At 43.6% G+C, this 26,964-nt stretch overlaps 2 protein-coding genes across 12 annotated transcripts in view; both read left to right on the top strand.

Annotated features, from left to right (window-relative positions):
• lamb2 (laminin, beta 2 (laminin S)) overlaps window positions 1-6,691 on the top strand; it is a 41,098-nt gene extending 34,407 nt beyond the window's left edge. For both annotated transcript variants that reach the window (XM_024375564.2, XM_024375565.2), the window contains 13 exons: window positions 195-419; window positions 555-772; window positions 952-1,048; window positions 2,441-2,813; window positions 2,965-3,149; window positions 3,317-3,558; window positions 3,690-3,893; window positions 4,049-4,193; window positions 4,382-4,589; window positions 5,136-5,277; window positions 5,369-5,545; window positions 5,628-5,787; window positions 6,043-6,691. In XM_024375564.2, coding sequence (XP_024231332.1) covers window positions 195-419; window positions 555-772; window positions 952-1,048; window positions 2,441-2,813; window positions 2,965-3,149; window positions 3,317-3,558; window positions 3,690-3,893; window positions 4,049-4,193; window positions 4,382-4,589; window positions 5,136-5,277; window positions 5,369-5,545; window positions 5,628-5,787; window positions 6,043-6,179 — 2,513 coding nt within the window. In that variant the 3' untranslated portion in view covers window positions 6,180-6,691. The remainder of the gene's footprint in view (window positions 1-194; window positions 420-554; window positions 773-951; window positions 1,049-2,440; window positions 2,814-2,964; window positions 3,150-3,316; window positions 3,559-3,689; window positions 3,894-4,048; window positions 4,194-4,381; window positions 4,590-5,135; window positions 5,278-5,368; window positions 5,546-5,627; window positions 5,788-6,042) is intronic.
• Window positions 6,692-6,863: 172 nt separating this feature from the next.
• Window positions 6,864-26,964, top strand: part of usp19 (ubiquitin specific peptidase 19) — a 41,473-nt gene continuing 21,372 nt past the window's right edge. For 2 of the 10 annotated variants that reach the window (XM_024375567.2, XM_024375572.2), the window contains exons 1-12: window positions 6,865-7,457; window positions 11,772-12,069; window positions 21,294-21,422; window positions 23,210-23,346; window positions 23,535-24,056; window positions 24,176-24,515; window positions 24,740-24,899; window positions 25,002-25,073; window positions 25,184-25,299; window positions 26,105-26,292; window positions 26,472-26,667; window positions 26,814-26,947. In XM_024375567.2, coding sequence (XP_024231335.1) covers window positions 11,916-12,069; window positions 21,294-21,422; window positions 23,210-23,346; window positions 23,535-24,056; window positions 24,176-24,515; window positions 24,740-24,899; window positions 25,002-25,073; window positions 25,184-25,299; window positions 26,105-26,292; window positions 26,472-26,667; window positions 26,814-26,947 — 2,148 coding nt within the window. In that variant the 5' untranslated portion in view covers window positions 6,865-7,457; window positions 11,772-11,915. Of the gene's footprint in view, window positions 7,458-11,771; window positions 12,070-20,633; window positions 20,786-21,293; window positions 21,423-23,209; window positions 23,347-23,534; window positions 24,057-24,175; window positions 24,516-24,739; window positions 24,900-25,001; window positions 25,074-25,183; window positions 25,300-26,104; window positions 26,293-26,471; window positions 26,668-26,813; window positions 26,948-26,964 lie in introns of those variants that run through there. The other 8 variants (XM_024375571.2, XM_024375573.2, XM_024375569.2 and 5 more) reach the window with 7 other exon arrangements.

The raw sequence follows: 26,964 nt of genomic DNA on the forward strand, positions 1-26,964 counted from the left end.
AGTTGTCACACTGTAACCGTCTCACTTAAATCCACTGGAAAACAGTTTGGAAATACTTGGAAATATGAAGTAATTTATATCCATCACCCAGCCAATAAATATCTCAATCTCACCATGAGATATTCCACGGAAGTACTCTTTCTTTACAAAAATGTCACACCTTCTCCTTCAACCTTTTTTCCTATTGGTCACAGGTTCCCGGTGTGAGGAGTGCGCCCCTGGTTACTACGGTAACCCCTCCCAGCCAGGTGGGCGGTGCCAGCCGTGCAGGTGCAGTAATAACATTGACATGTCAGATCTGGATGCGTGTGACCGGAGGACAGGAGAGTGTAAGAAGTGTCTCTACAACACAGAGGGACCGGACTGTGGCGTGTGCAAGAGCGGTTACTATGGAGACGCCTCGCGACGCAACTGCAGAAGTGAGTCTCTGTTGACACATCCTCGTCACACACCAGAAAACTTAAGAACCATTCATCTTCGGAATGTTGCATTGGAACTATGTGTCGTGCACCCTAGTAAAGGTTCAATCTATTTTCTTCTGTATGCTTCCCCAGAGTGCACCTGTAGCTTCCTGGGCACAGAGCATACCCAGTGTACAGCGCGGGATGAGTGTGTCTGCCAGCGTGCCACGGGGCAGTGCCAGTGTTTACCCAACACCATCGGCCTGACATGTGACCACTGTAAACCCAACTACTGGAACCTGGCTAGTGGGCGGGGCTGTGAGGCCTGCGGCTGTGACCCCAACAATGCTGTCAACTCGGCCTGCAACGAGGTGTGTGTGTGTGGTTCCATTATCAAATCAAATTTTATTGGTCACATACACATGGTTAGCAGATGTTATTGTGAGTGTAGCGAAATGATTATAGTGTAGCGAAATGCATTACTAAGGTGCATTATGAGACAGATCTCTTCTGTGACCTCATGCTCATGTTTGACCTCCCTGTGCCCCAGTTCACTGGAAAGTGTCAGTGTCGTGATGGATTCGGTGGAAAGACCTGCACAGACTGCCAAGAGAACTACTGGGGAGACCCCAGGATCCAGTGCAGAGGTCAGCTTTAACGTCACGGAAGGTGTTATTCATGAGTCATGGAAGGTGTTATTCATGAGTCATGGAAGTTGTTATTCATGAGTCATGGAAGGTGTTATTCATGAGTCATGGAAGGTGTTATTCATGAGTCACGGAAGGTGTTATTCATGAGTCACGGAAGGTGTTATTCATGAGTCACGGAAGGTGTTATTCATGAGTCACGGAAGGTGTTATTCATGAGTCACGGAAGGTGTTATTCATGAGTCATGGAAGGTGTTATTCATGAGTCATGGAATGTGTTATAAGTGTGGCATCAAAATATCAGCATTTGACATACAGTGCATTTGGAAAGTATTCCGGCCCCATGACTTTTTTTCACATTTGTTAGGTTACAGCCTTTTTCTAAAATGTGCTCAATTGTTTTTTTCACCACATCAATCTATACACACAATACTCCATAAGGACAAAGCAAAATCAGGTTTTTAGAAATTTGTGCAACTGTATTAAAAATAAAAACTGTAAATATCACATTTACATAAGTATTCAGTACTTTGTTGAAGCAGCTTTGGCAGCGATTACAGCCCCAAGGCTTCTTGGACTGTCATGTGCCTTTTACTGAGGAGTGGCTTCTGTCTGGCCACTCTACCATAAAGGCGTGATTGATGAAGTGCTGCAGAGATGGTTGTCCTTCTGGAAGGTTCTCCCATCTCCACAGAGGAACTGTAGAGCTCTGTCAGAGTGACCATCGGGTTCTTGGTCACCTCCATGACCAAAGCCCTTCTCCCCTGATTGCTCAGTTTGGCCGGGCAGCCAGCTCTAGGGAGAGTCTTGGTGGTTCCAAACTTCTTTAATTTAAGAATGATGGAGACCCCTGTGTTCTTGGGGACCTTCAATGCTGCAGAAGTGTTTTGGTTCCCTTCCTCAGATCTGTGCCTCGACACAATCCTGTCTCGGAGCTCTAAGGACAATCTCTTCAACCTCGTGGCTTGGTTTTTGCTCTGACATGCACTGTCAACTGTGGGACCTTAAATAGATAGGTGTGTGCCTTTCCAAATCATGTCCAATCAATTGAATTTACCACAGGTGGACTCCAATTTTAAGGATGACCAATGAAAACAGGATGCACCGGAGCTCAATTTCGAGTCTCATAGCAAAGAGTATGAATACCTTATTTACATAAGTATTATTATTATTTATTTTTTTTAAATAAATTTGCTAAACTTTCTAAAAACCTGTTTTCTCATTCTCATTATGGGGTATTGTGTGTAGAATGGTGAGGAAAATGTTTTATTTAATCCACTTTAGAATAAGGCTGTAACATAACAAAATGTGGAAAAGTCAAGGGGTCTGAATACTTTCCGAATGCACTGTATCCTAACAATCCCTCACTTTCTCTCTCTCTATCTCGCTCAGTCTGTGACTGTGACCCCAGGGGCATAGAGACATCCCAGTGTGACCAGAAGTCAGGCCACTGTGTGTGTCAGCAGGGGGTGTCAGGCGTGCGTTGTGACCAGTGTGCGAGGGGCTTCTCAGGCCAGTTCCCTAACTGCCAGCCTTGCCACCAGTGCTTTGGGGACTGGGACCGGGTGGTGCAGGACCTGGCTGTCCGAACCAAGACCCTGTCGGAACGGGCTCAAGAGATCCAGACCACGGGCCTGACTGGAGCCTATGAGAAGGCCTTCAGAGACCTGGAGAAGAAGCTGGCACAGGCCCAGGGCATCGTCAACGCCCGCAACACCACCGCAGAGGCAGTCAGCAGCCTGATGGAGCTCATTGAAGACCTCAGGTACAAGACATACACACAGACACTGTATTATACTTTACATAACAATACACATACATAGATAGAATTTCAGTCTGCATAAAGATTCACCATAAATATGACTCTCCTCCAGTTTTGGAGTTTAACTGTAATTTCCTATCTCTTTCTCCTGCAGGTCTCAGATAGGTGAGACTACAGACACACTGAATCGTCTGGAGGGAGACCTGACCAGTGTGCAGAACAGCAACGTTGAGGCCAGTAATGAGCTCAGTGCTCTGGAGAGAGAGGCCAAACAGCTAAACCTGACCTCAGATCAGCTCCACCGTCAACTGGACATCCTCAAGAACTCCAACTTCCTGGGTGAGCAGAGACTTCATTTCCCCCTTCCAACATAGGGTTTCTGGGATACAAAATGCCCTAATGACTGATGTTATTAATGTTTTTTTTTGTAGAAATACTTAAAAAATATTAGTTAAATGTCGTATTAAATGTGTTGTTATTATTATTTGGCACTCTCTTTCCTCCAGGTGCATATGACAGCATCCACAGCTCCTATAACAAGTCCCGTGATGCAGAGCGGCGAGCCAACCAGTCAACCACCACCACGCCCAGCACTGTTAGCCAATCAGCAGACACACGCCGCAAGACAGAACGCCTCATCTCTGCCAAGAAAGATGACTTCAACCGTAAGAACGCTGCCAACAAGCGAGCCCTGGGGGACCTCAATGCCAAGGCTCAGACCCTGGACATGAAGAAGATCAATGAGAAGGTGAAGCATGCATCATCTGTCTGATTGGATTAAACCCCTTAAACAGCACAAGATCAGAAGAAGAGTTCAGGCAAAGTTATAAACAAATGTAGTAATCTGATACATGTTCCACCCCCACCACCTTTGATCAGGTCTGTGGGACCCCTGGCGATGCCCCCTGTGCAGAGAGCCTTTGCGGAGGAGCAGGTTGCCGTGACGATGAGGGGAATAGGCACTGCGGAGGCCTGAACTGCAACGGTGCCGTAGCGATGGCAGATAACGCCCTGGAGAGGTCCAAGCACGCAGAGAAAGAGCTGAACAAAGCCATGGGGGAGGTAGAGGAGCTCTTCCACAAGGTCAGTTACACTAAGTGTACCTAAACCAACACTGTCTTGACAGGAAATGGAGACCTGCAAAATCTATTGCGGCATGCCACTAATGCATACAACTGTATGACCTACAGCATAAGGGTACTTGACAACAGTTATCCCTGATTCTGAGGGCTTCTCAGGTTGCAGATGCCAAGACCAAGGCGGAGGAGGCGAAGAGTAAAGCCCAGGCAGCTCTGGACAAGGCCACCAACACCAAGAACAAGGTGGAGCGCTCCAACAATGACCTGCGGGACCTCATCAAGCAGATCCGGGACTTCCTCATGCGTGAGTTGGCTAAAGTGATAGAGAATTCAGATGTACGAGGAACAGTAAGGTCCTTGTCTACATGGGACCATAAAAGCAATTTATCTTAAACTCGGGATCATCATCATGATCAGCATCATCACTAAGTGTTAACTTCCCAATCAACATCAAAAATATCTGTGCTGATCTGACTATCCATCTCCTTGCAGAGGAGGGTGCGGATCCAGACAGCATTGAGACGGTTGCCAACCGTGTCCTGGAGCTGTCCATCCCAGCCTCACCACAGCAGATCAGACACCTGGCAGAGGAGATCAAGGACCGGGTCCGGAGCCTCTCCAACGTAGACGCCATTCTGCAACAGACACAGGACGATGTGCGCAAAGCAGAGCAGCTGCTACAGGAGGCCAAGAAGGCCAGGTGTGTGTGTGTGCCTTGTATGTAGAGGAGGGTTATAGAGGGTTATACACTGAAGATACAAAACATTTCTATGACATAGACTGACCAGGTGAAAGCTATGATCCCTTATTGATGTCACTTGTTAAATCCACTTCAATCATTGCAGATGAAGGGAAGGGGACGGTTCAAGAAGGATTTTTAAACCTTGAGACATGGATTGTGTATGTGTGTCATTCAGAGAATGAATGGGCAAGACAAAAGATTTAAGTGCCTTTGAACGGGGTACGGTAGTAAGTGCTGCAACTGCAACGGTTCCACATGTGTATCAAGAATGGTCCACCACCCAATGTGGGCCAACATCCCTGTGAAATGCTTTTGACACCTTATAAAGTCCATGCCACGGCGAATTGTGCTGTTCTGGGGGCAAAAGGGGCGGGGTGCAACTCAATCTTAGGAAGGTGTTCTTAAGGTTTTGTACACTGTGTAGATTATAGCTGTGTCATGTCAAAGGAAATGTTTCAGCAGAGCAAGACGCTCCTGATTCTGACATGTGTTTCCGTTATGTAGGAATCGGGCAGAGGGGGTGAAATCCACAGCAGAGACAGTAAAACAGGCACTTGAGGATGCTAAGAAGGCCCAGGCCACAGCAGAGAAGGCCATACAGCGGGCTCGGGCTGACATTGGTGAAACGGAAGCTCGACTAGCACAGGTACTCAAGTGTGTGGACACCATCTGCATGCAGTTTGATGTGATGAAGGGATCAAAAGAGAATACATTCCTGATGTTTCCCCTGCTTTTAGATTGAGTCTGAGACCTCAAGCAGTGAACATGACTTGAATGATGCCATGGACCGCATGGGCAACCTAGGTCGGGAGATTAATGCTCTGAAGCTCAAACGTGCCCACAACAGCGTGGCAGCAGCTCGAGCTGAGGAGACAGCCACTATGGCACGGGACAAAGCCAATGAGGCTAAGCAGGTGTGTGTGTGTTGTTTATTTGTGTATATTTGTGACTGTAATACCATGTCTGTTACTGATTATGCAGTCTTTTTTCTCTCAGATTTTAGATGGTGAGCTGATGGATAAGTATCACACAGTGCAGGAGTTGGTGGACACGAAAGCCAAGACCGTTCAGGAGGCGAAGAAGAAAGCAGAGCGCCTAAGAGACGAAGCCAAAGAGCTACTGAAGGACGCCCAGAACAAGCTTCAGAGACTAGCAGGTGTGTAGGAGGGACCCTGGAGGGAACTGGGCCGCCTTTATTTTAAAGCAGCATTTACTTTCGATTTTCACACTCTAACCTTGGAGAATAGTGAAGGCAACATTGCCCTCTTGTGGTTAAAAGGTGTCACTGTATTGTCTGAATTTGTCTGATTGTTCTTTGACCAGAGACCAAAATGTAGGTCTGTCAGCCAGTCCTGGTTATTCTAAGATGAAACATTTAAAATATAAACTTGACAATACTTTATATCCACAGAGCTAGAGAAAGACTATGAAGAGAACCAGAAAACGTTGGAGGGCAAAGCCCAGCAGCTGGACGGCCTAGAAGACAAGATGAAGGCTATCCTCAACGACATCAACAAACAGATCCAGATCTACAACACCTGTCAGTAACAGCCAGGACCTGGCTGGTCAAACCAACACTGACAGACACTATATGAAACTACTACTGTTTCACACCGCTGAGCCTGTACACTATGCACCTCGCCCTAGAGGTGCCTGTCCGACTACACTGTGTAACCGTGCCTTTTTGATTGTGAGATTTCACACAACTAATATAACATTGTGTGGCCACATTGTGTATTACTGTGTGACTTTCAACTGAAGGATAGAAGTGCCTCCACATGACATTTCAATTAAAATGTGTTAATGTGCACATGCAAAATACAGACCTTTGCACATGTTTGGCCCAAAACTCAGATCACCCCCCAAAACCCTGACACATTCACAATATAAAGAAGCCAAAAAAATTATGTATGAATACATTGTTCTGGATAAACAAACAAAAAAGGAATAAAAGTTGTGTACCCTACCCACTGGATGAAAGGTCACTTTGACATAGTTTCTGATATCTCACCTGGATCAATGATGGATGAATGTGCTCATTAAACCCTACATACATTAAATGGTTTGTATTATTTTTTTGTAATGGACAGAACTGTTTTGGGGTTACCTGAAAATAGACATTGAAAAAAAATGTCCACCCTCCAATTCGAGAAACTGAAATTGTGTGACCGGAACACCATCGCTGCACATAAATCAACATACATTGCCATGGTGGGGAGAGCGGTATCGATCCCCTGAGGAGAAGATGTCAACAAATGTCATATCCTATAAAATATCCCCTTATAATAAGCTCCCTATAATAATCCTGTGTTACGGCGAAATTCAGTTTAGCGATTGTTTGCGAACCACCATGATAGAAGAAGAAGAAGAATGTGTTAGTAATCGCATTCCCTGTTTGCATAGCCGTCTGTAGAATCAACCAAGAAAACCTTGATCACATGGTGAGGGTTTGGTAGCTACAGTGCTGCCTTCAGGAAGTGCCTAGTCTTCAGAGTGGATTTCGGTTTGGACTGTTTTTGTTCCTAAACAAAGTGTGAGTCATTGCGCGGGGGCCGGTAAAGTAGGTTGAAGCGATTGATAGATTTGTTGTAATTTACGTCACATTTATTTGCTTTATATATTCGGTATATATATTTTAAAAAATGGGTCCTGGATAAAGAGAATTTTCGAGAAACACCGGAGTACGGGGTTTCGATTGCAAGCAGGGATGAGCAGAGGCCCGCGGCTGTTTCATTAAGCTTAACGAGGACTGTTGAACTAACGTTACGGACTCACCGGCATTGTGCCCAAAGACCCGGAGACCATACTCCAAATTATACACGTTTTGTAAGTAGTCCGCCACAATTTATATTTTATTATAACAAGGCATGAGGTGATATTGTCAATATGCATTGTTTGTTTAGCTTGTCAACATAACGAACGTTAGCTGGCCAACAAACTAAAGATGGCTAACTGTTGTTAGCTTAGCTAACGTTAAACTGTTAGTTGAGTAACGTTAACGAGCTACGTTGGCTAGTAACGTCGTTAGCCGACTCACGTTACATTGGCAATTTAGCTATTCCTGTCATTAATGACATGAGAAATCACATGTTCACATTTTAATGTTGAATTATCTGATTATTGAACAACTTGATTTGCCAATGATCATTGACAGCCAAGTAACTTGTTTTAGTATGCTAGATAGCTAACGTGATGTAGCTACAGTAGCTAGCTGACTTGCCGCAGCAACATGACGCCATTACATTGAGGATAAATAGGCTGTCGCAGAAATGTACATCAAGGTGTAACGTTAACGAGGGAGCTAGCTATAGCCAAATGCAATTTGTAAAGTTAAACACAACTAGTTACTTAAAGATATTGTAGTTAGCCAGCATTGTACCAAAAAGGTAGAGATTTGCTAGCCACATTGTGACTGACGTTAACAATCCAGCAACAGCCAAGACAAAACGCTCAAGATATTTAACGTTAGCTCGATATGTCACATTGTTGTTTTTTTAAAATTTGTAGCTAAATTAGACAGCCACCACCAATCGGTTTAACTTTCTAGTAGCTAGATAATACTAACTAATCCTGATAAATTTTACCCATGCTAGATTACGGAGACATAATTTACAGATGAAATCAAATGTTATGTCACGTGCGGCAAATACAACCGGTGTAGCCATATAGTGAAATGCTTACTTAGAAGTCCCCTAACCAAAAATGCAGTACAACATAAATAATAATAATCAGAAGAAAAAAAGTTGCAAATAATTAAAGAGCAGCAGTAAAATAACAATAGCGAGGCTATATACAGGGGGCACCGGTACAGAGTCAATGGGCACTGGTTAGTTGAGGTAATATGTAGGTAGAGTTATTAAAGTGACTATGCTTGATAGACTAGATGTTCTTTACCATTCGGGACATCAGATTTTCCACCAATGCACCTTATAGGACTCGTCTTTGCACTCTATACTCCTCTGTAAACTGGACATATCTGTATACCTGGCGCAAGACCTACTGGTTGATGTTTATTTATAAAAACCTTCTTCGGCCTCACTCCCCTCTGAGATACCTACTAATACCCTCATCCTCCACATACAGCACTCTGCCAGTCACATTCTGTGAAGGTCCCCAAAGCGAACACATCCCAGTTTCGCTCCTCTTTTCAGTTCGCTTCAGATAGCGACTGGAACGAGCTGCAAAAAACACAAACAATTGACTGTTTTATCCCCATTTCTACATTCAAAGACCCAATCATGGACACTTTTACTGACAGTTGTATTGTTGTCTCTACCTTTTTGCCCTTTGTGCTTTTGTCTGTGCCTAACAATGTTTGTACCATGTTGTGCTGCTGCCATGTTGTGGTGTTGTCTTAGGTCTCTCTTTATGTAGTGTTGTGAGCTTGTGGTGCCTCTCTTGTCGTGATGTGTGTTTTGTCCCAAATTTACATTTCTAATCCTAGCCTCTGTCCCCACAGGAGGTGTTTTGCCTCTTGGTAGGCTGTCATTGAAAATAAGAATTTGTTCTTAATTGACTTGCCTAGTTAAATAAAATAATGGATGCAAGGAATGTTTGCAGAGATAATGCAATCTGATTAATATAAAGGAAATGTTTGGAATTAAATAGTTTAATCTGAAAGGGGTGAGGGTTCATTTTACACTTAATTTACATTTAAGTAATTTAACAGGAGCTCTTCTCCAGAGTGACTTAGCTACAGTTAGTGCATTCAACTTAAAGATATTATCCGGTACTTTTGTATACTTTTTAGCCAGTAGTTCTGAAAGTAGCCAAAAGGGGTCTGTGAAAATAGCCTACTATTGAAGATGGGCAGAAATTGCTTCTCCAATAGAAATCCACAATCACACTTGTAGGCAATGTCATGGCGACATTGGTTACCTTAGCTCATGTGCAGAAATGCATCATTGAGTCTAATGGTCGTCTCGCGCTGTACTGTGTATGTGACCAACAACATTTTATTTAATGTGCAGGCTGTCAAATCAAAGGCACTCCTTCAATACAAAGTTGTTTGTGACGAAAATAAAAAGGTGTAACTTTAACACTTTTGGAGTATTAACATGTTCAACTACTTAAGACATTGTCTTGAATCTAGGTTGTGCCTTTTAGATTTTGAGAAAATGAACAACTAATGAAGAATTTTTCACTTCTCTTATTGAAGATGTTGCACTTTTGTGTTTAGAAACTATGTGCTATTACATCACAAATATGCAGATATGTGCACCATGTCATTGCTTTTTATCTCACAATACTGTGTGTGTATCTTGCTAGCTGTCACTCAAATGGCAAGAGGCTGAAACTTCAATTGCTTGTGGGCTGGCCCACGTGGGGTTAAATGTAGGGAAAACGGCAGCTCACTGCTTCCATAAAACACTCTTTAAACTACGGATTCTGTGGCTAATTGAGGTAAGACTGTAATTCTGCTTATAGATTATGCATATATGAACTGCGTGTTGACACATCCAGCCCAAATCAGGAGGTAAAAAAAAAAAAACACTAGTCGCTAAAGTACCGGAACATGTCTTTAATTGGGGTCTGAACTTGGGGCCCAACTGCATAAATGACACTCTTCATGACTAGAGGTTGACCGATTATGATTTTTTTTCAACAACGATACCGATTATTGGAGGACCAAAAAAGGCCGATACCTATTAATAGACACATTGTTAAAAAATTGATTTATTTGTAATAATGACAATTATAACAATACTGAATGAACACTTATTTTAACTTAATATAATATATCAATAAAAATCAAATAAATAATGAAACATGTTCAATTTGGTTTAAATAATGCAAAAACAAAGTGTTGGAGAAGTAAACGTGCAATATGTGCCATGTAAAAAAGCTAACGTTTAAGTTCCTTGCTCAGAACATGAGAACATATGAAAGCTGGTGGTTCCTTTTAACATGAGTCTTCAATATTCCCAGGTAAGAAGTTTTAGGTTGTAGTTAATATAGTATTTAAAGGACTCTCTCTCTCTACCATTTGTATTTCTTATACCTTTGACTATGTTCTTATAGGCACTTTAGTATTGCCAGTGTAACAGTATAGCTTCCGTCCCTCTCCTCGCCCCTACCTGGGCTCGAACCAGGAATACATCGACAAACGCCACACTCGAAGCAGCGTTACCCATCGCTCCACAAAAGCAGCGGCCCTTGCAGAGCAAGGGGAATAACTACTCCAAGTCTCAGAGCGAGCCTTTGCTCATTTAATATGGTTTAATCCGGAAACTATCATTTCCGGGGAAAAAACGTTTTATTTCAGTGAAATACGTAACCGTTCGGTATTTTATCTAACGGGTGGCACCCATAAGTCTAAATATTCTTGTTACATTGCACAACCTTCAATATTATGTCATAATTATGTACAATTCTGGCAAATTAGTTCGCAATGAGCCAGGCTGCCCAAACTGTTGCATATACACTGACTCTGCATGCAATGGATGCAAGAGAAGTGACACAATTTCACCTGGTTAATATTGCCTGCTAACCTGGATTTCTTTTAGCTAAATATGCAGGTACAAAAATATATACTTCTCTGTATTGATTTTAAGTAAGGCATTGGCGTTTATGGTTAGGTACAGTCGTCCAACGATTGATACGATTTTCGCAAATGCGCTTTTGTTAAATCAGTGTTGCATCGATTATATGCAACGCAGGACACGCTTGATAAACTAGTATCTCATCAACCATGTGTAGTTATAACTAGTGATTATGATTGATTGATTTTTATAAGCTAGCAACTTACCTTGGCTTCTACTGCATTCGCGTAACAGGCAGGCTCCTCATGAGGCAGGTGGTTAGAGCGTTGGACTAGTTAACGGTAAGGTTGCAAGATTGAATCCCAGAGCTGACAAGGTGAAAATCTGTCGTTCTGCCTCTGAACAAGGCAGTTGGCCTAGGGATGGTGGGTTTTTCCATTGTAAATAAGAATGTGTTCTTAACTGACTTGACTAGTTAAATAAAAGGTATTTAAAAAAAATCGGCGCCCCAAAAATACAGATTTCCGATTGTTATGAAAACTTAAAATCTGCCCTAATTAATCTGACATTCCGTTTAGTTGGTCGACCTCTATTCATGACTCTTATGTAGCTCTGCAACACTCATTGATAACTGTGTTGGTCTCCTGATTCTATTCAGGCCCCTTGATTCTGTTTTGGGAGAGTTCTAACTTGTTACATCGCCAAGATAGCTGGACCGGGCAGAAAGCGGCACACCTCAGAACCAGACCCCAGCAGCAGCGACGCAGGCGACGGGCGTCCCGTGAGCGCTAAGTGCCTGAAGATGGCCAGCAGCACTGAATCAGGCCGGCGGAATGGGGGTCAGCGCAGCGCCGATGACACCACCAGTAAGAAGAAGCAGAAGGACAGGGCCAACCAAGAGAGCAGGGAGGCCAAGCGAGCAGCAGCAGCAGGGGACAATGCAGAGCACAAGAAAGGTTGGAGATTAGATATTTTGGGTGTGGTAAGGCAGGAGGTGTTGCTTTATTAGCAATGCGTGCAGTGTTTGCTGTGAGCAAGCCTATTTGTTGTGTTGAGCCTCAATGCATAAACCTGACTATACAATGGGGATAACTAGTGGTGGTGAAGGGTACTTCAGGTTTACTTTGTGTCATCTATGGGGAGTGCTGCTTAGTTCCCCGTTTGTGGTTCCTAAAGGACTTTTGATACATTACATTTGGCTAAATATGTATTTTTTTTTGCATCCTCCAGTAAGTTGTTTGTCATTTGCAGCCTTCTCTTTTATTGTAGTATATAGAACAGAACATAATGTGTTATGGGCCTTGGAGGTATTTTCTTTGTCTTACAAGGTGTCACTTTCCAGTGTTTCTCCAATATTCATTTAGCTAAATTGTTTCTGCCACAAAAAAAATATTTTCAGCGTAAACTTAAACGCCTAAAACCAGATATAATGTATGTAGAAAATATAATGCTTAATATTTATAAGATCATCTGTTCATACTAAGAGGTAAAAATGCTAATGCAGGAATTATCACTTTTCCCATAACCACTTGAAGAAGAACGTGAAAATATTATACTGAGTACGAATGATGTCTAGTACAAGACACACAGCTGAGGAAACAAATGTACAGCAGCTTTTGCCTATGTATTGTGTTTGAAAGTAAGATGTGAGTGCTGATGTTGTGAGCTCATGCATGGTCACTGGCTGTTTATGTTGCTGCTCTCTGCTTAATGCTGAAGACTTGTAATCCTAGCTGGTGTAGGGCTGGCCACAGGGAAACATGCCGTGTCAAGGTCACAAGAGCTGCTGTGCTTCTCTGGTCAGCTCTCTCCAACCAGAACATGAGCCCAATCAATTCAGAGGGCCGGCCAGCGTGAGTCTCTACCTACCCACACAGTGTCCTCCTCTATTGCCTCATCTAGCTACAGGCAATTCCACAGAAACGGTATTACGCTGAGACTCTGAATTTTTTTACTTGAAAATGTATGTCAAACTCCCAGATGTTTTCAAAGTTTAACAAACCATTAGAACTCTATGCACAATTACTACTTTGAACAATTTACACAGTACATTTGGGGCTCCCAAGTGGCGCAGTGGTCTAAAACAGCATCTCAGTGCTAGAGGCGTCACTACAGACCCTGGTTTGATTCCAGGTTGTATCACATCAGAGATTGCAACATTCTCTGTTTCACGGAAGCATGGTTCACTCGGGATACGTTATCAGAGTCTGTACAGCCACCCGGTTTCTTCACACATCGCTCTGACAGAAACAAACATCTCTGTTAAGAATGTGATTAACGAGTCGTGGTGTGGTCATAACAACATACAGGAACTCAAGTCCTTTTTGTTCACCTGATCTAGAGTTCCTTACAATCAAATGCTGACCGCATTATCTACCAAGAGCATTGTCTTTGATTATAATCACAGCCGTGTATATCCCCCCAAGCAGACACCATGTCGGCCTTGAAAGAACTTCATTGGACTCTATGTAAACTGGAAACCACATATCCTGAGGCTGCATTTATTGTAGCTGGGGATTTTAACAAGGCTAATCTGAAAACAAGGCTCCCTATATTTTATCAGCATATCGAATGCACTACCCGGGCTGGCATTATTCTGGATCATTGCTACTCCAACTTCCGCGACGCATACAAAGCCATCCCTCACCCCCCTTTCGGCAAATCTGACCACTACTCCATTTTGTTGCTCCCAGCCTATAGACAGAAACTAAAACAGGAAACACGGTGACTATTAAAACCTTACCCAACCAGAAACCGTGGATTGATGGCAGCATTCGCGTAAAACTGAAAGCGCAAACTACTGCTTTTAATCATGGCAAGGCGACCGGAAACATGACCGAATACAAACAATGTAGATATTCCCTCCGCAAGGCAATCAAACAACCTAAGTGTCAGTATAGAGACAAAGTAGAGACGCAATTCAACGGCTCAGACACAAGACGTATGTGGCAGGGTCTACAGTCACTCACAGATTACAAAAAGAAAACCAGCCCCGTCATGGACCACTATGTTTTGCTCCCAGACAAACTAAAAAACTATTTTGCTCGCTTTGAGGACAATACACAGTGCCAATGACACGGCCCAAACAAAGCCAAAGGGCTCTCCTTCACCGCAACGTGAGTAAAACATTTAAACATGTTAACCCTTGCAAGGCTGCCGGCCCAGACGGCATCCCTAGCCCCATCCTCAGAGCATGCGCAGACCAGCTGGCAGGTGTGTTTACGGACATATTCAATCAATCCTTATCCCAGTCTGCTGTTCCCACATGCTTCAAGAGGGCCACCATTGTTCATGTTCCCAAGAAAGCTAAGGTAACTGAGCTAAACGACTATCGCCCCGTAGCACTCACTTCCGTCATCATGAAGTGCTTTGAGAAGTGCTTTCCACCCTTCCTATTACCTTAGACCCACTCCAATTTTCTTACCGCCCCAATAGGTCCACAGACGATGCAATCACACTGCACACTGCCCTAACCCATCTGGACAAGGGGAATACCCATGTGAGAATGCTGTTCATCGACAACAGCTCAGCATTTAACACCATAGTACGCTCCAAACTCGTCATTAAGCTCGAGACCCTGGGTTGACCGATTATGATTTTTCAACGCCGATACCCATTATTGGAGGACCAAAAAAAGCCAATGCCGATTAATCGGCCGAATTTATTTTATTTATTTGTAATAATAATTACAACAATACTGAATGAACACTTATTTTAAGTTAATATAATACATCAAATAAATCAATTTAGCCTCAAATAAATTAAATTTAATAAGTTCAATTTGGTTTAAATAATGCAAAAACAAAGTGTTTGAGAAGAAAGTAAAAGTGCAATATGTGCCATGTAAAAAAGCTAACGCTCAGAACATGAGAACATATGAAAGCTGGTGGTTCCTTTTTAACAGGAGTCTTCAATATTCCCAGGTAAGAAGTTTTAGGTTGTAGTTATTATAGGAATTATAGGACAATTTCTCTCTATACGATTTGTATTTCATATACCTTTTGACTATTGGATGTTCTTATAGGCACTTTAGTATTGCCAGTGTAACAGTATAGCTTCCATCCCTCTCCTCGCCCCTACCTGGGCTTGAACCAGGCACACATCGACAACAGCCACCCTCGAAGCAGCGTTACCCATCGCTCAATAAAAGCTACGTCCCTTGCAGAGCAAGGGGAACAACCACTCCCATGTCTCAGAACGAGTGACGTTTGAAACGCTATTAGTGCGCAACCCGCTAACTAGCTAGCCATTTCACATCGGTTACACCAGCCTAATCTCGGGAGTTGATAGGCTTGAAGTCATAAACAGCACAATGCTTGAAGCACAGCGATGAGCTGCCGGCAAAACGCACAAAAGTGCTGTTTGAATGAATGCTTATGAGCCTGCTGGTGCCTGCCATCGCTCAGTCAGACTGCTCTATCAATTCATATACATAATCATAACATAATAACACACACAAATATGAGCCTTAGGTCATTAATATGGTTGAACCCGGAAACTATCATCTCGAAAACAAAACGTTTATTCTTTCAGTGAAATATGGAACCGTTCCGTATTTTATCTAACGGGTGGCATCCATAAGTCTAAATATTCCTGTTACATTGCACAACCTTCAATGTTATGTCATAATTACGTAAAATGCTGGCAAATTAGGCAGCCCAAACTGTTGCATATACACTGACTCTGCGTGCAATGAATGCAAGAGAAGTGACACAATTTCACCTTGTTAATATTGCCTGCTAACCTGGATTTCTTTTAGCAAAATATGCAGGTTTAAAAATATACTTCTGTGTATTGATTTTAAGAAAGGCATTGATGTTTATGGTTAGGTACAGTCGTGCAACGATTGTGTTTTTTTCACAAATGTGCTTTTGTTAAATCATCCCCCGTTTGGCGAAGTTGGCCGTCTTTGTTAGGAAGAAATAGTCTTCACAGAGTTCGCAACGAGCCAGGTTAGCAGTCAATATTAACTAAATATGCAGATTTAAAAATATATACTTGTGTATTGATTTTAAGAAAGGCATTGATGTTTATGGTTAGGTACACTGGAGCAACGATACACTACATAAACTAGTAATATCATCAACCATGTGTAGTTAACTAGTGATTATGATTGTTTTTTATAAGATAAGTTTAATGCTAGCTAGCAACTTAACTTGGCTTCTTACTGCATTCGCGTAACAGGCAGTCTCCTCGTGGAGTGCAATGTAATCAGGTGGTTAGAGCGTTGGACTAGTTAACTGTAAGGTTGCAAGATTGAATCCCAGAGCTGACAAGGTAAAAATCTGTCATTCTGCCCCTGAACAAGGCAGTTAACCCACCGTTCCTAGGCCGCCATTGAAAATAAGTTCTTTATTAACTCACTTGCATAGTTAAATAAAGGATATAAAATAAACAATCTGCCAAATCGGTGTCCAAAAACACAGATTTCCGATTATGAAAACTTGAAATCGGCCGTTCCAATTAATCGGTCGACCTCTAGTCTCGACCCCGCCCTGTGCAACTGGGTCCTGGACTTTCTGACGGGCCGCCCCCAGGTGGTGAGTCTAGGAAACAACATCTCCATCCCGCTCAACCTCAACTCTGGGGCCACACAAGAGTGCGTTCTCAGCCCTCTCCTGTACTCCCTGTTCACCCATGACTGCGTGCTTGTAGGCTTGGTATCAACAACGATGAGACGGCCTACAGGGAGGAGGTGAGGGCTCTCGGAGTGTGGTGTCATGAAAATAACCTCACACTCAACGTCAACAAAACAAAGGAGATGATCGTGGACTTAAGGAAACAGCTGAGGGAGCACCACCCTATCCACATCGACGGGACAGTAGTGGAGAAGGTGGAAAGTTCCTCGGCGTACACATCACAGACAAACTGAAATGGTCCACCCACACAGACGGTGTGGTGAAGGCGCAACAGCACCTCTTCAACCTCAGGAGGCTGAAGAAATTCGGCTTGTCACCAAAAGCACTCACAAACTTCTACAGATGCACAATCGAGAGCATCCTTTCGGGCTGTATCACCGCCTGGTACGGCAACTGCTCCGCCCACAACCGTAAGGCTCTCCAGAGGGTAGTGAGGTCTGCACAACATATTACCCGGGGCAAACTACCTACCCTCCAGGACACCTACACCACCCGATGTCACAGGAAGGCCATAAAGATCATCAAGGACAACAACCACCCGAGCCACTGCCTGTTCACCCTGCTATCATTCAGAAGGCGAGGTCAGTACAGGTGCATTAAAGCAGGGCCCGAGAGACTGAAGAACAGGTTCTATCTCATGGCCATCAGACTGTTAAACAGCCATCACTAACATTGATTGGCTGCTGCTGACATACTGACTCAAATCTCTAGACACTTTAATTATTAAAAATTGGATGTAATAAATGTATAACTAGTCACTTTTAACAATGCCACTTTATATAATGTTTACATACCCTACATTACTCATCATATGTATATACTGTACTCTATACCATCTACTGCATCTTGCCTATGCCGCATGGCCATCGCTCATCCATATATTTATATGTACATATTCTTATTCATTCCTTTACACTTGTGTGTGTATAAGGTAGTTGTTGTGAAATTCTTAGATTACTTGTTAGATTTTACTGCGCAGTCGGAACTAGAAGCACAAGCATTTAGCTACACTCGCATTAACATCTGCTAAACGTGTATGTGACCAATAAAATTAGATTTGTTTTACCACTATGAAAGTCGTCTAAATTCTCGCTCAAAAAACTCCTGTGGCTTATTTTTCAAATTGTCATGTTTCGTTTCTAAACGTCTGTGCAAGAGTGAGAGAGTAACAGTTAATGTGATTGCGTGATAATTATTTGACAAGGTACGGCATTGCGCGTACCCCAGTTTGAGAATAGCCGGTCTATGCCATTCACTGATTCTCACCAAGCACATTCCCTATTTCTGTCATGTTCTTGGAGTAACACACGTATTACTTCCTATCTATCTGGCACTATGTACATAGTAAGCTGGGCCTAAAATCAACACCTGCCACTCACGGGTCGATTTTGGCATTGGCGGGTAAGAATGTCTTATTCACCAGCCACGTTCACGGGTCTGGAGTGCAAGCATTTCATTACATTTCAATAACATTTTAAAAGTCAAGTATGGTCACGTGAGAGTTGTGATTTTATAGCAGCAGTAGCTGTTTTCAAAGTATTTCTGACATTTTGTTTCATATCTGGTAAATACACTAAGAAATATGAATACTACTGTTGTATCCCACCTCGCACAGCAACACTGACTGTTTGGGGGGATGTGCTCACTGTGTGAAGTGTAAACCATTTGTTTTTAGAACCAATGTGCACAGGCATATAAGTTGGAAAACTACTCAAGTGAGACTTTATCCTTTATGTTCTTGTATATCTACTTTTTGATCACAAGTTAGGTTGCATTTGAGTTTGCTTCCACTGCTGGTGAAGATGTCGTTGACATCTACTAGTCAGATTTTCACAGGCACATGTGATGACTCAAGTGCAGTGTTACCAACAATTTTTCAATGAGATCCACTATTGGCTCCTTTATTTGTCGCTAGATGAGGTTTTGTTGCTCCAACAAATTTTCCTTACTGTGGTCCCCGGCATAGCGTTTTCCGCCCACTCTCCCACCACGCACCCCCTCGCCTTGTACTTCTCTGCCTTTGTGTGCACCGTTGCTGTGACTTCTGTTGCACAGACAGCTTCTCACACTCTCGGTTGCAGCAGATTTGAGTGGGAAAAGTCACTAAATGCAATCAAAACCATAGAAAGCCTCTGTGCTAAAACTCTCCAAAGAAAGCTTGAAAAGCAGGGCCAGCGTTATGGGTGCGCCTTAAGGGGCCTGGCCCGCCCTACCGTACCACCTTGCCAGTCCAAACATAATATTGATTATTTATTTGACCGAGACACTCGTCAACAAAGGCCAATCACTCAATTAAATCATCCTAGCGAGCTAAACAGCGCCTCTCTGTCTCAGTATGTGTAGACCATGTATTTGATGCTGTCCGGACCAAAAGCGTATGGCATGTCAATGTCTTTCTGGCATGACAGCATCAGGTACATGGGCTATGTATAGAAGGGCGCTGTTCCGCTCGCTCGGATGCTTTCTCTGGTGGTACAGTACCAGTCAAAAGTTTGGACACACATACTCATTCAAGGGTTTTTCTTTATTTGTACTATTTTCTACATTGTATAATAATTAGTGGAGACATAAAAAACTGAAATGACACATGGAATCATTTCTCAGAATTAGAAAAATCTTGCCAACACTTCTGGCCTTGATAATCACCAAGCTTCGGTGTGCCGTGTGTTGCTCAGTTGGTAGAGCATGGCACTTGCAACGCCAAGGTTGTGGGTTCAATTCCCACAGGGTAGCAGTATGAAAATGTATGACCTCATTACTGTAAGTTGCTCTGGATAAGAGTATCTGCTAAATGACTAAAATGTTAAATGTAAATAGCAGAATATCATGATCTGATGATCACAATATCCAGTGGAAATGTCATAAATCAGCTTTCTGTCCTGAGCTCACTGGCGCAGGAAACTTTGAGGACCCGGAATAGGTTAGTTGATACAAGGGTGGAAAGTTTGTTAGCACCGCTTCGGACCCTGTGGTGATTTATTACCATGTTGAACTTCACTACCAATAGCTAAGGCAAAACCGATGGAAAGGGGGGCAGACAGGCGGAAAATATATATATATATTTTTTTTCAGGTTATTTTTTTAACGGTTTTTATTAGTCGGCTTTCGGCTTATGTATTTTACTTAGTTGATTATAGAAGTTATAGCCTATAGGCCAATGCAGCAGTAAGCGTATCTCTGGGTTATATGTTAATTTCTTTAGCCACCAATGAATGGATCGCAGTGTATCAGTGTGTTCATATGGCAGGGGCTAGTGCTTCATAACTGCCACGCAGGGCTCCGGGTCTGCTGAAAAGTAGCTGAATTTGTTGCAAGAATCATATACCATTAAAAGTCGCTGGAGGGGTCTAAAACTCTCTAAATATAATCCTACACTGCCGGAGTGGCCCCGGTATCATGGTAACCTTAAAGGGGCGGCTGAACATTTTTGTCTGATATTTTGGCTAAAAGACTCGGTTCACAAAATATTAAATTGAGCGATATACCATATAACTTCTTATTAGTAATACATTACTTGTTTTAGAAACGTTACTAAGCCTGCTCCTCCTTAAAAAAAAATATATTTTTTTTTTATAGTTAGTTTGAAAAATAATTTTTTGCTTGGTAAAAAACCTAGCTACCACTGTGGCTGGTAGACAGGCCCTGATAATCAGTGACAGGTCATTCAAAAATGTACAGAAAATACAAATGACACCACAGACTAGCCAATTGGTAAAGTGGGTTGGCAGTTCAAATTAGAACAAAAAATGTCAATGCTACAGTGATCTCATAGTGGACCGTAGCAGAGTTTAGGGAGAGGGTGTCACATGGAATACAACCCGACTAGGAGCCCAGCTGTAGAGGGTTTGGTGTTGCCTGTGACCTTTTTATTTACAGCAGCTGTGTGTGTGAGAGAGCGTGAGGGAGAGAGAGGTGTGTGTGAGAGCCATAGAGAGGCAGAATAAACAAGGCATAGTCTGTAGTAGTGGTGAACGTGAGCACCTTGGACTGAATTGAACTCATACATGGCACTCTAGCTTCACTATGACGAAAGGTACAGTGTAGACAAGCCAAGGCATTTCCAATGTTTGTTGTGATTTCTGATTCCGGTTTGTCGTTGCCAGAAAGATTATTAAAATCTTATTGAGTGTTTTGACCAGCTGTCATTTGGGGGGGTGGCAGCATCTTTAAGGCTTAGTTTACTATTTAGTAGTAGGTTCCTCTTTGTCTAAGGCCTATATTGTCCCAAGAAGTTGATTCAGTGTTGTGTGCATTTCTGTAGATCTGTCTCTTGTGTAGATGCAGTATATTTAGGAGTCTTTTCTCTGATGAATAAATTACTTTGATCTTGATCTAGTGGTAATTGTAAAGGTATCGATGTAGTCCTCCAACAAAGTCTGTTCATCTGTTGTAGACCATTGTAGGCTGATTTGTTTACTTGCCGAGCACAGTCACAGCACATGCTGTTCTTCTTACAGAATCTATTTTGAAGGTGCTTTCTGATATGCTGAGTGTGCAATTATTCCTCTGACAGATTTTTCTGTCTGCTCGGTGCTGTGTAGATGTGTTTGTGGACTGGAAGCAGAATGCGAATGAGGTGACAGTGAGGCTGCGCTGTGGAGAGGGGGTTCAGAGTGTGGAGGACGTCACCACTACCTTCACTGACACAGACTGTCAGGCCTGCTTCCCAGGTGAGATAACAAGCTATACAAACACACATCTGAAACTAACTAGCCCGCCTACATGTCTTCTGCTTAAGTGTATGTGACAATTGTACATGTAAGACAGTGGCTTGCAAAAGTGTTCACCCCCCTTGGCATTTTTCCTATTTTGTTCCCTTCCAACCTGGAAGGTTTATCATTTGATTCACACAACATGCCTACCACTTTGAAGATGCAAAATAAGACAAAAAACAACTTGAGCATGCATAACTGTTCACTCCCCCAAAGTCCATACTTTGTAGAGCCACCTTTTGCAGCAATTGCAGCTGCAAGTCTCTTGGGGTATGTCTCTATAAGCTTGGCACATCTAGCCACTGGGATTTTTGCCCCTTCAAAACTGCTCCAGCTCCTTCAAGTTGGATGGGTTCCGCTTGTGTACAGCCATCTTTAAGTCATAGCACAGATTCTCAATTGGATTGAGGTCTGGGCTTCAAAGACATTTTAAATGTTTCCCCTTAAACCAATCAAGTGTTGCTTTAGCAGTATGCTTTGGGTCATTGTCCTGCTGGAAGGTGAACCTCCATCCCAGTCTCAAATCTGTGGAAGACTGAAACAGGTTTACCTCAAGAATTTCCCTGTATTTAGCGCCATCCATCATTCCTTCTATTCTGACCAGTTTCCCAGTCCCTGACGATGAAAACATCCCCACAGCATGACGCTGCCACCACCATGATATGGTTCTCGGGGTGATGAGAGGTGTTGGGTTTGTGACCAGAGTACCTTCTTCCATATGTCTGGGGAGTCTCCCACATGGCTTTTGGCAAACACCAAACGTGTTTGCTTATTTTTCTTTTTAAGCAATGGCTTTTGTCTGGCCACTCTTCTGTAAAGCCCAGCTCTGTGGAGTGTGCGTCTTAAAGTGGTCCTATGGACAGATACTCCTTCTCTCCGCTGTGGAGCTTTGCAGCTCCTTCAGGGTTATCTTTGGGCTCTTTGTTGCCTCTCTGATTAATGCCCTCCTTGCCTGGTCAGTGAGTTTTGGTGCATGGCCCTCTCTTGGCAGGTTTGTTGTGGTGCCATATTCTTTCCATTTTTTAAATAATGGCTGATGTGAGATGTTCAAAGTTTTGGATATTTTTTTATTACCCAACCCTGATCTGTACTTCTCCACAACTTTGTCCCTGACCAGTTTGGAGAGCTCCTTGGTCTTCATGGTCCAATTGCTTGGTGGTGCCCTTTCTTAGTGGTGTTGCAGACTCTGGGGCCTTTCAGAACAGGTCTATATATATATATATATATATATATATATATATATTACTGAGATCATGTGACAAATCATGTGACACTTAGATTGCACACAGGTGGACTTTATTTAACTAATTATGTCACTTCTGAAGGTAATTGGTTGCACCAGATCTTATTTAGGGGCTTCATAGCAAAGGGGTGAATACATATGCACGTGCCACTTTTCTGTTTTAAATTTTTTTGAATTTTTTAAAATGTTATTTAAAAAAAAAAAAATCACTTCACCAATTAGGACTATTTTGTGTATGTCCATTACATGAAATCTACATATAAATCTGTTTAAATTACAGGTTGTAATGCAACAAAATAGGAAAAACACGAATGGGATGAATACTTGTGCAAGGCAGTGTACCTATCTGCGTGTGCTAAGATGGTGTTTGAATTATTCTTTTAGTGTTTTTACGTGTGTGTGTTTGTGTGTCTTTGAGCTGCGTGTGCTTGTGTGGCATTAGTCTTTCACTGTGAACGTGCAGCATTAGCACAAGTCTGATGGCCCACTGCTCTCTCTTCAGATGGGCGCCAGTGGGACTGTCACCTGCATGGGGAGATTGAGGGCTCCTGCAGCAAAGTGCAGTACAAAGAGAAGTACGGCTTCCTGCTTTTGGTCATGCACAAGAAGATCCCCTTTCACTCCTGGCCCTCCCTTAAGGTGAGTCTGCCTGCTGCCCTCCCTGCCTCCTCCTTGTCTCCTTCCTGTCGTTTAGCATTATGGTTCTTTCATTGAAAAGCATCTGCTGCCAACCTTAAATGTGCCTATTGCCTATCCCTTGCGACGGTTTCAACACAATTTCAAAATAAATGCGTACAAAAAAACTATTTTGTCTCTTCTCCCTGTAGCAAACTAAAAAGGAGAAGGAGCCTGTGAACGTGCAAGCCAAGAACGGCAAAGAGCAGAAACCACCGCCTGTGGTAAAGCCAGAGAAATCTGTCCCTGAGACGGCAGACAAGCCCAAACTGTCCACCCAGCCGTCTGCTCCGCCGGCACAGAGCGAACAGAGACGTGGCAAAGTTGAGCGAGGTGTCAAACGCACCATGAAGAACAAACCAGCAGCAGACAGACCAGAATCTGGGGTGGCTGCAGAAGATGAGGAGACCAAGCCTCTCAGTAAAGGGGACCTGCTTCAGGAGCCTAGTGCCAAGCGCACCGTCTGTCCCTCCAAGGACCCTACTTCACAGACACCCAGGGATACACACCCCAAGTCCACAGCCAATGGGAAACCGCACACCCCTACTCCCACTGGCTGGGACCCCCAGACGTATACAGCTGGTGACAATCGTGCTGAGAGGCTAGGCAACGGTCATGGGTGTACAACACCCGAGATAGCCGTCAGCCACACACAGCAGGAGATTAAAGTTCAGGTTAGTCCCTGTTTCTCTAAACTGTAGCATCTCACCAGGCACCGAGTACTGTGTGGGTTCAAATGTGTTTGAGTATCTGCTGCTCTCGATCTGATTTGTAAAGCCCATTCTTGTTTCAGCTGGAGAAGTCCCCAGAGTCTGATTTCAAGGCTCGGGCAGGAGAGGAACGCATACCGTCAGCCACTGTGTCCAGTGCTGTGAGCAGCCACAAGGCTGAAGACTCCACAAATAGAACAGAGAGGCAAGGGGAGGCTGAGGCTGAGAGGCCCGAATCCTCTACTGTAGTGAGAAAGTCCAAGGATGGGGCTGACCAGGCCACTCTAACACCAACCCAGCAGTCAGGATCAGGGGAGCCTGTGACTGCAACACCAAGCAAGCAGGCAGAGTTCACCAGCAGTACAGAGGAGGAGAAGAAGGACCAGTCTAAAGAGGAACCTCTGGAGATTAAGGAGCTGGAAGGTCAGTAGACTGGGGTCAAAAGGAAACTGGTATTTCACAAATATGATTGAAATGTGCTTTTTGTCACGTCATTCATTTGTCAGGATAGCTCTAGCCTGAAGATGACTATAGAACTGTGGTTTGTAAGTGAAATGGACAGATCAGTTGCAGTGAGGATAAATTCTGCACTGAGGTTTGAGGTCCGAAGTGATCTGAAACGTAGCCTGCCTGCGGTTATCTTTTAGCAGTTCCAGAGCCAATGGTGAACCTCAATTTTGTGAAGAACGACTCGTACGAGAAAGGCACAGACCTAATGGTGGTCAACGTTTACATGAAGAGCATCTGCAGAGAGACAGCCAGGGTGATCTTCAGGGAACAGGACTTCACCCTCCTCTTCCAGACCAGGTAACTTGGTTCCTTCTGACTTTTCACCTCGGTGGCCTTTGCAAACTTAATGGGATATTAGTGGCATTCCTGGTTTACTGAATTATCTTCCCTTTCTAACAGTGATGCAAATTTCTTGCGCCTTCATGCGGACTGTGGAGCGAATACAGTTTTTAAGTGGCAAGTCAAACTCAGGTAAGACTTTTAAGTTGAATTTGGTGTGTGGAGTTTCTATTGATATGTGAATTGGGCCCTTGGCTCTCAATGAGATCATGACTTTCACAAGCGGTGATCCAATGTTGCAGGAACCTCATCCAGCCTGAGCAGTCTACGTACTCCTTCACCCCGTCCCGGATAGACATCACTCTGAAGAAGAGACACAGCCAGCGCTGGGGGGGCCTAGAGGCCCCCGCTACACAAGGTCTTCCTGCTGCCTGGCTTCTACTGCACACTGCAACCACTATACACACATCTATTACACTAGCTACCACACAGTTTGAAATATTGCATCCCTTATGAACATTACACACAGTTACTTTCACACACATTTATTCACTGACTTACAGTACTTTATGTTGTTACAAAATTACTTCCACACAAATGTATTCACTGACTTACTTTATATCACTGTTTGGAAAGCACATGGATACGTTTTCAGTTGAACCAATATTCTAGTAAAGCATTAAGGCTAATCCTGATATGTCTGTAAGCATGTGAATTACATGGGAGAGTTGATACCAGGATTTGTGTGTGGACCTTGTGTGTATATGGGTATGTGTGCCATGCCTGACTGTGTGTTCATTAGGGTGATAGGCAGGCGTGTGGGTGTGTACACTCAAGACAGCACTTCCAGACAGGAATCTGAGCACTGAAACTAATCCAGTAACTCAATATGTGTGCCTCAGTCCCGTCTGCTGCTCTCCCAACCCAACGGGTCTCTGGGTGTCTTAGCCTAGGCACTGCAGTGTTGCTCTATGTCCTTAACTTTTAATATCTGTTGTTGTGCTGGCACTGGTATCTTTTGATATAGTTTACAATACTAGTAGGCCTAGATGCAGTTGGTGGTACTTGTACAAGTTGCTCTTATCTATACACAGCAAGCAGACAATATAATGTTTGTACTTCGATGAATGAATACTCAGTTCATCGGCCGTATGCAATTGTTCTTCTCTTGGTCCTGACAGTTGTTTGTCGTTGACCACAAGCTCCATCCCCCTCTGTTTAAGGTGCAGTGGGGGGCGCCAAGGTTGCTGTGCCCTCCGGGCCGTCATCTCAGACTAGTCAGCCGGGCAGCAGCCAGCACACCCTCCCTGCCAAGGAGGAGCCCCCCCGGGCAGAAGACGGAGGCCTGGACAATGTGTCCGCCCGTACCGTCTCAGACCATGCCCCTATCAAACAGGAGCCTGCAGTCACGGTGAGTTGGACAAGGACAAGATGGTGAGAGAATGGGCCAAAAAGGGAAACGGTTTGAAGTGATTGAGGTGGTGATTTGGAAATGAGTAGGGGGAAGGAATTTGTTTTATTTATCACGCTATCCTTTGAGCCTTGAAGGTTGGTATTTCATCCCTTTGTTTCTCGGCCTCTCCCCCTCAGCCCAAGCCCACGTGTATGGTCCAGCCCATGACCCACGCGCCTCCTGCTGGCAGCGAGCGCAGTGTTGAGGAGGAGGAGGAAGAGAAGGTGTGTGTGCCAGGCTTCACAGGCCTGGTCAACCTGGGCAACACATGCTTCATGAACAGCGTCATCCAGTCTCTGTCCAACACCCGTGAACTCAGGGATTACTTTCATGGTCAGTCTTCCCTACTCTTCATTCTTTAAGTTGATCACATTTTACTTTTATGAAATATATCTCTTGTAATGTGCATATGGAGCTAGTATCTGTTGCTGTAGATTGATATTAAACAATGAACTGTGTTCTCTTCCCCCTATGTGCAGACCGGGCGTTTGAAACTGAGATCAACTGTAATAACCCATTGGGGACGGGTGGTCGGCTGGCCATCGGGTTCGCTGTGTTGCTGCGGGCTCTGTGGAAGGGTACCCACCATGCTTTCCAGCCCTCCAAGTTAAAGGTGACAATCCACTCTTT

The sequence above is a fragment of the Oncorhynchus tshawytscha genome, linkage group LG16 (assembly GCF_018296145.1).
Source record: "Oncorhynchus tshawytscha isolate Ot180627B linkage group LG16, Otsh_v2.0, whole genome shotgun sequence".
Taxonomy (NCBI): Eukaryota; Metazoa; Chordata; class Actinopteri; order Salmoniformes; family Salmonidae; genus Oncorhynchus; species Oncorhynchus tshawytscha.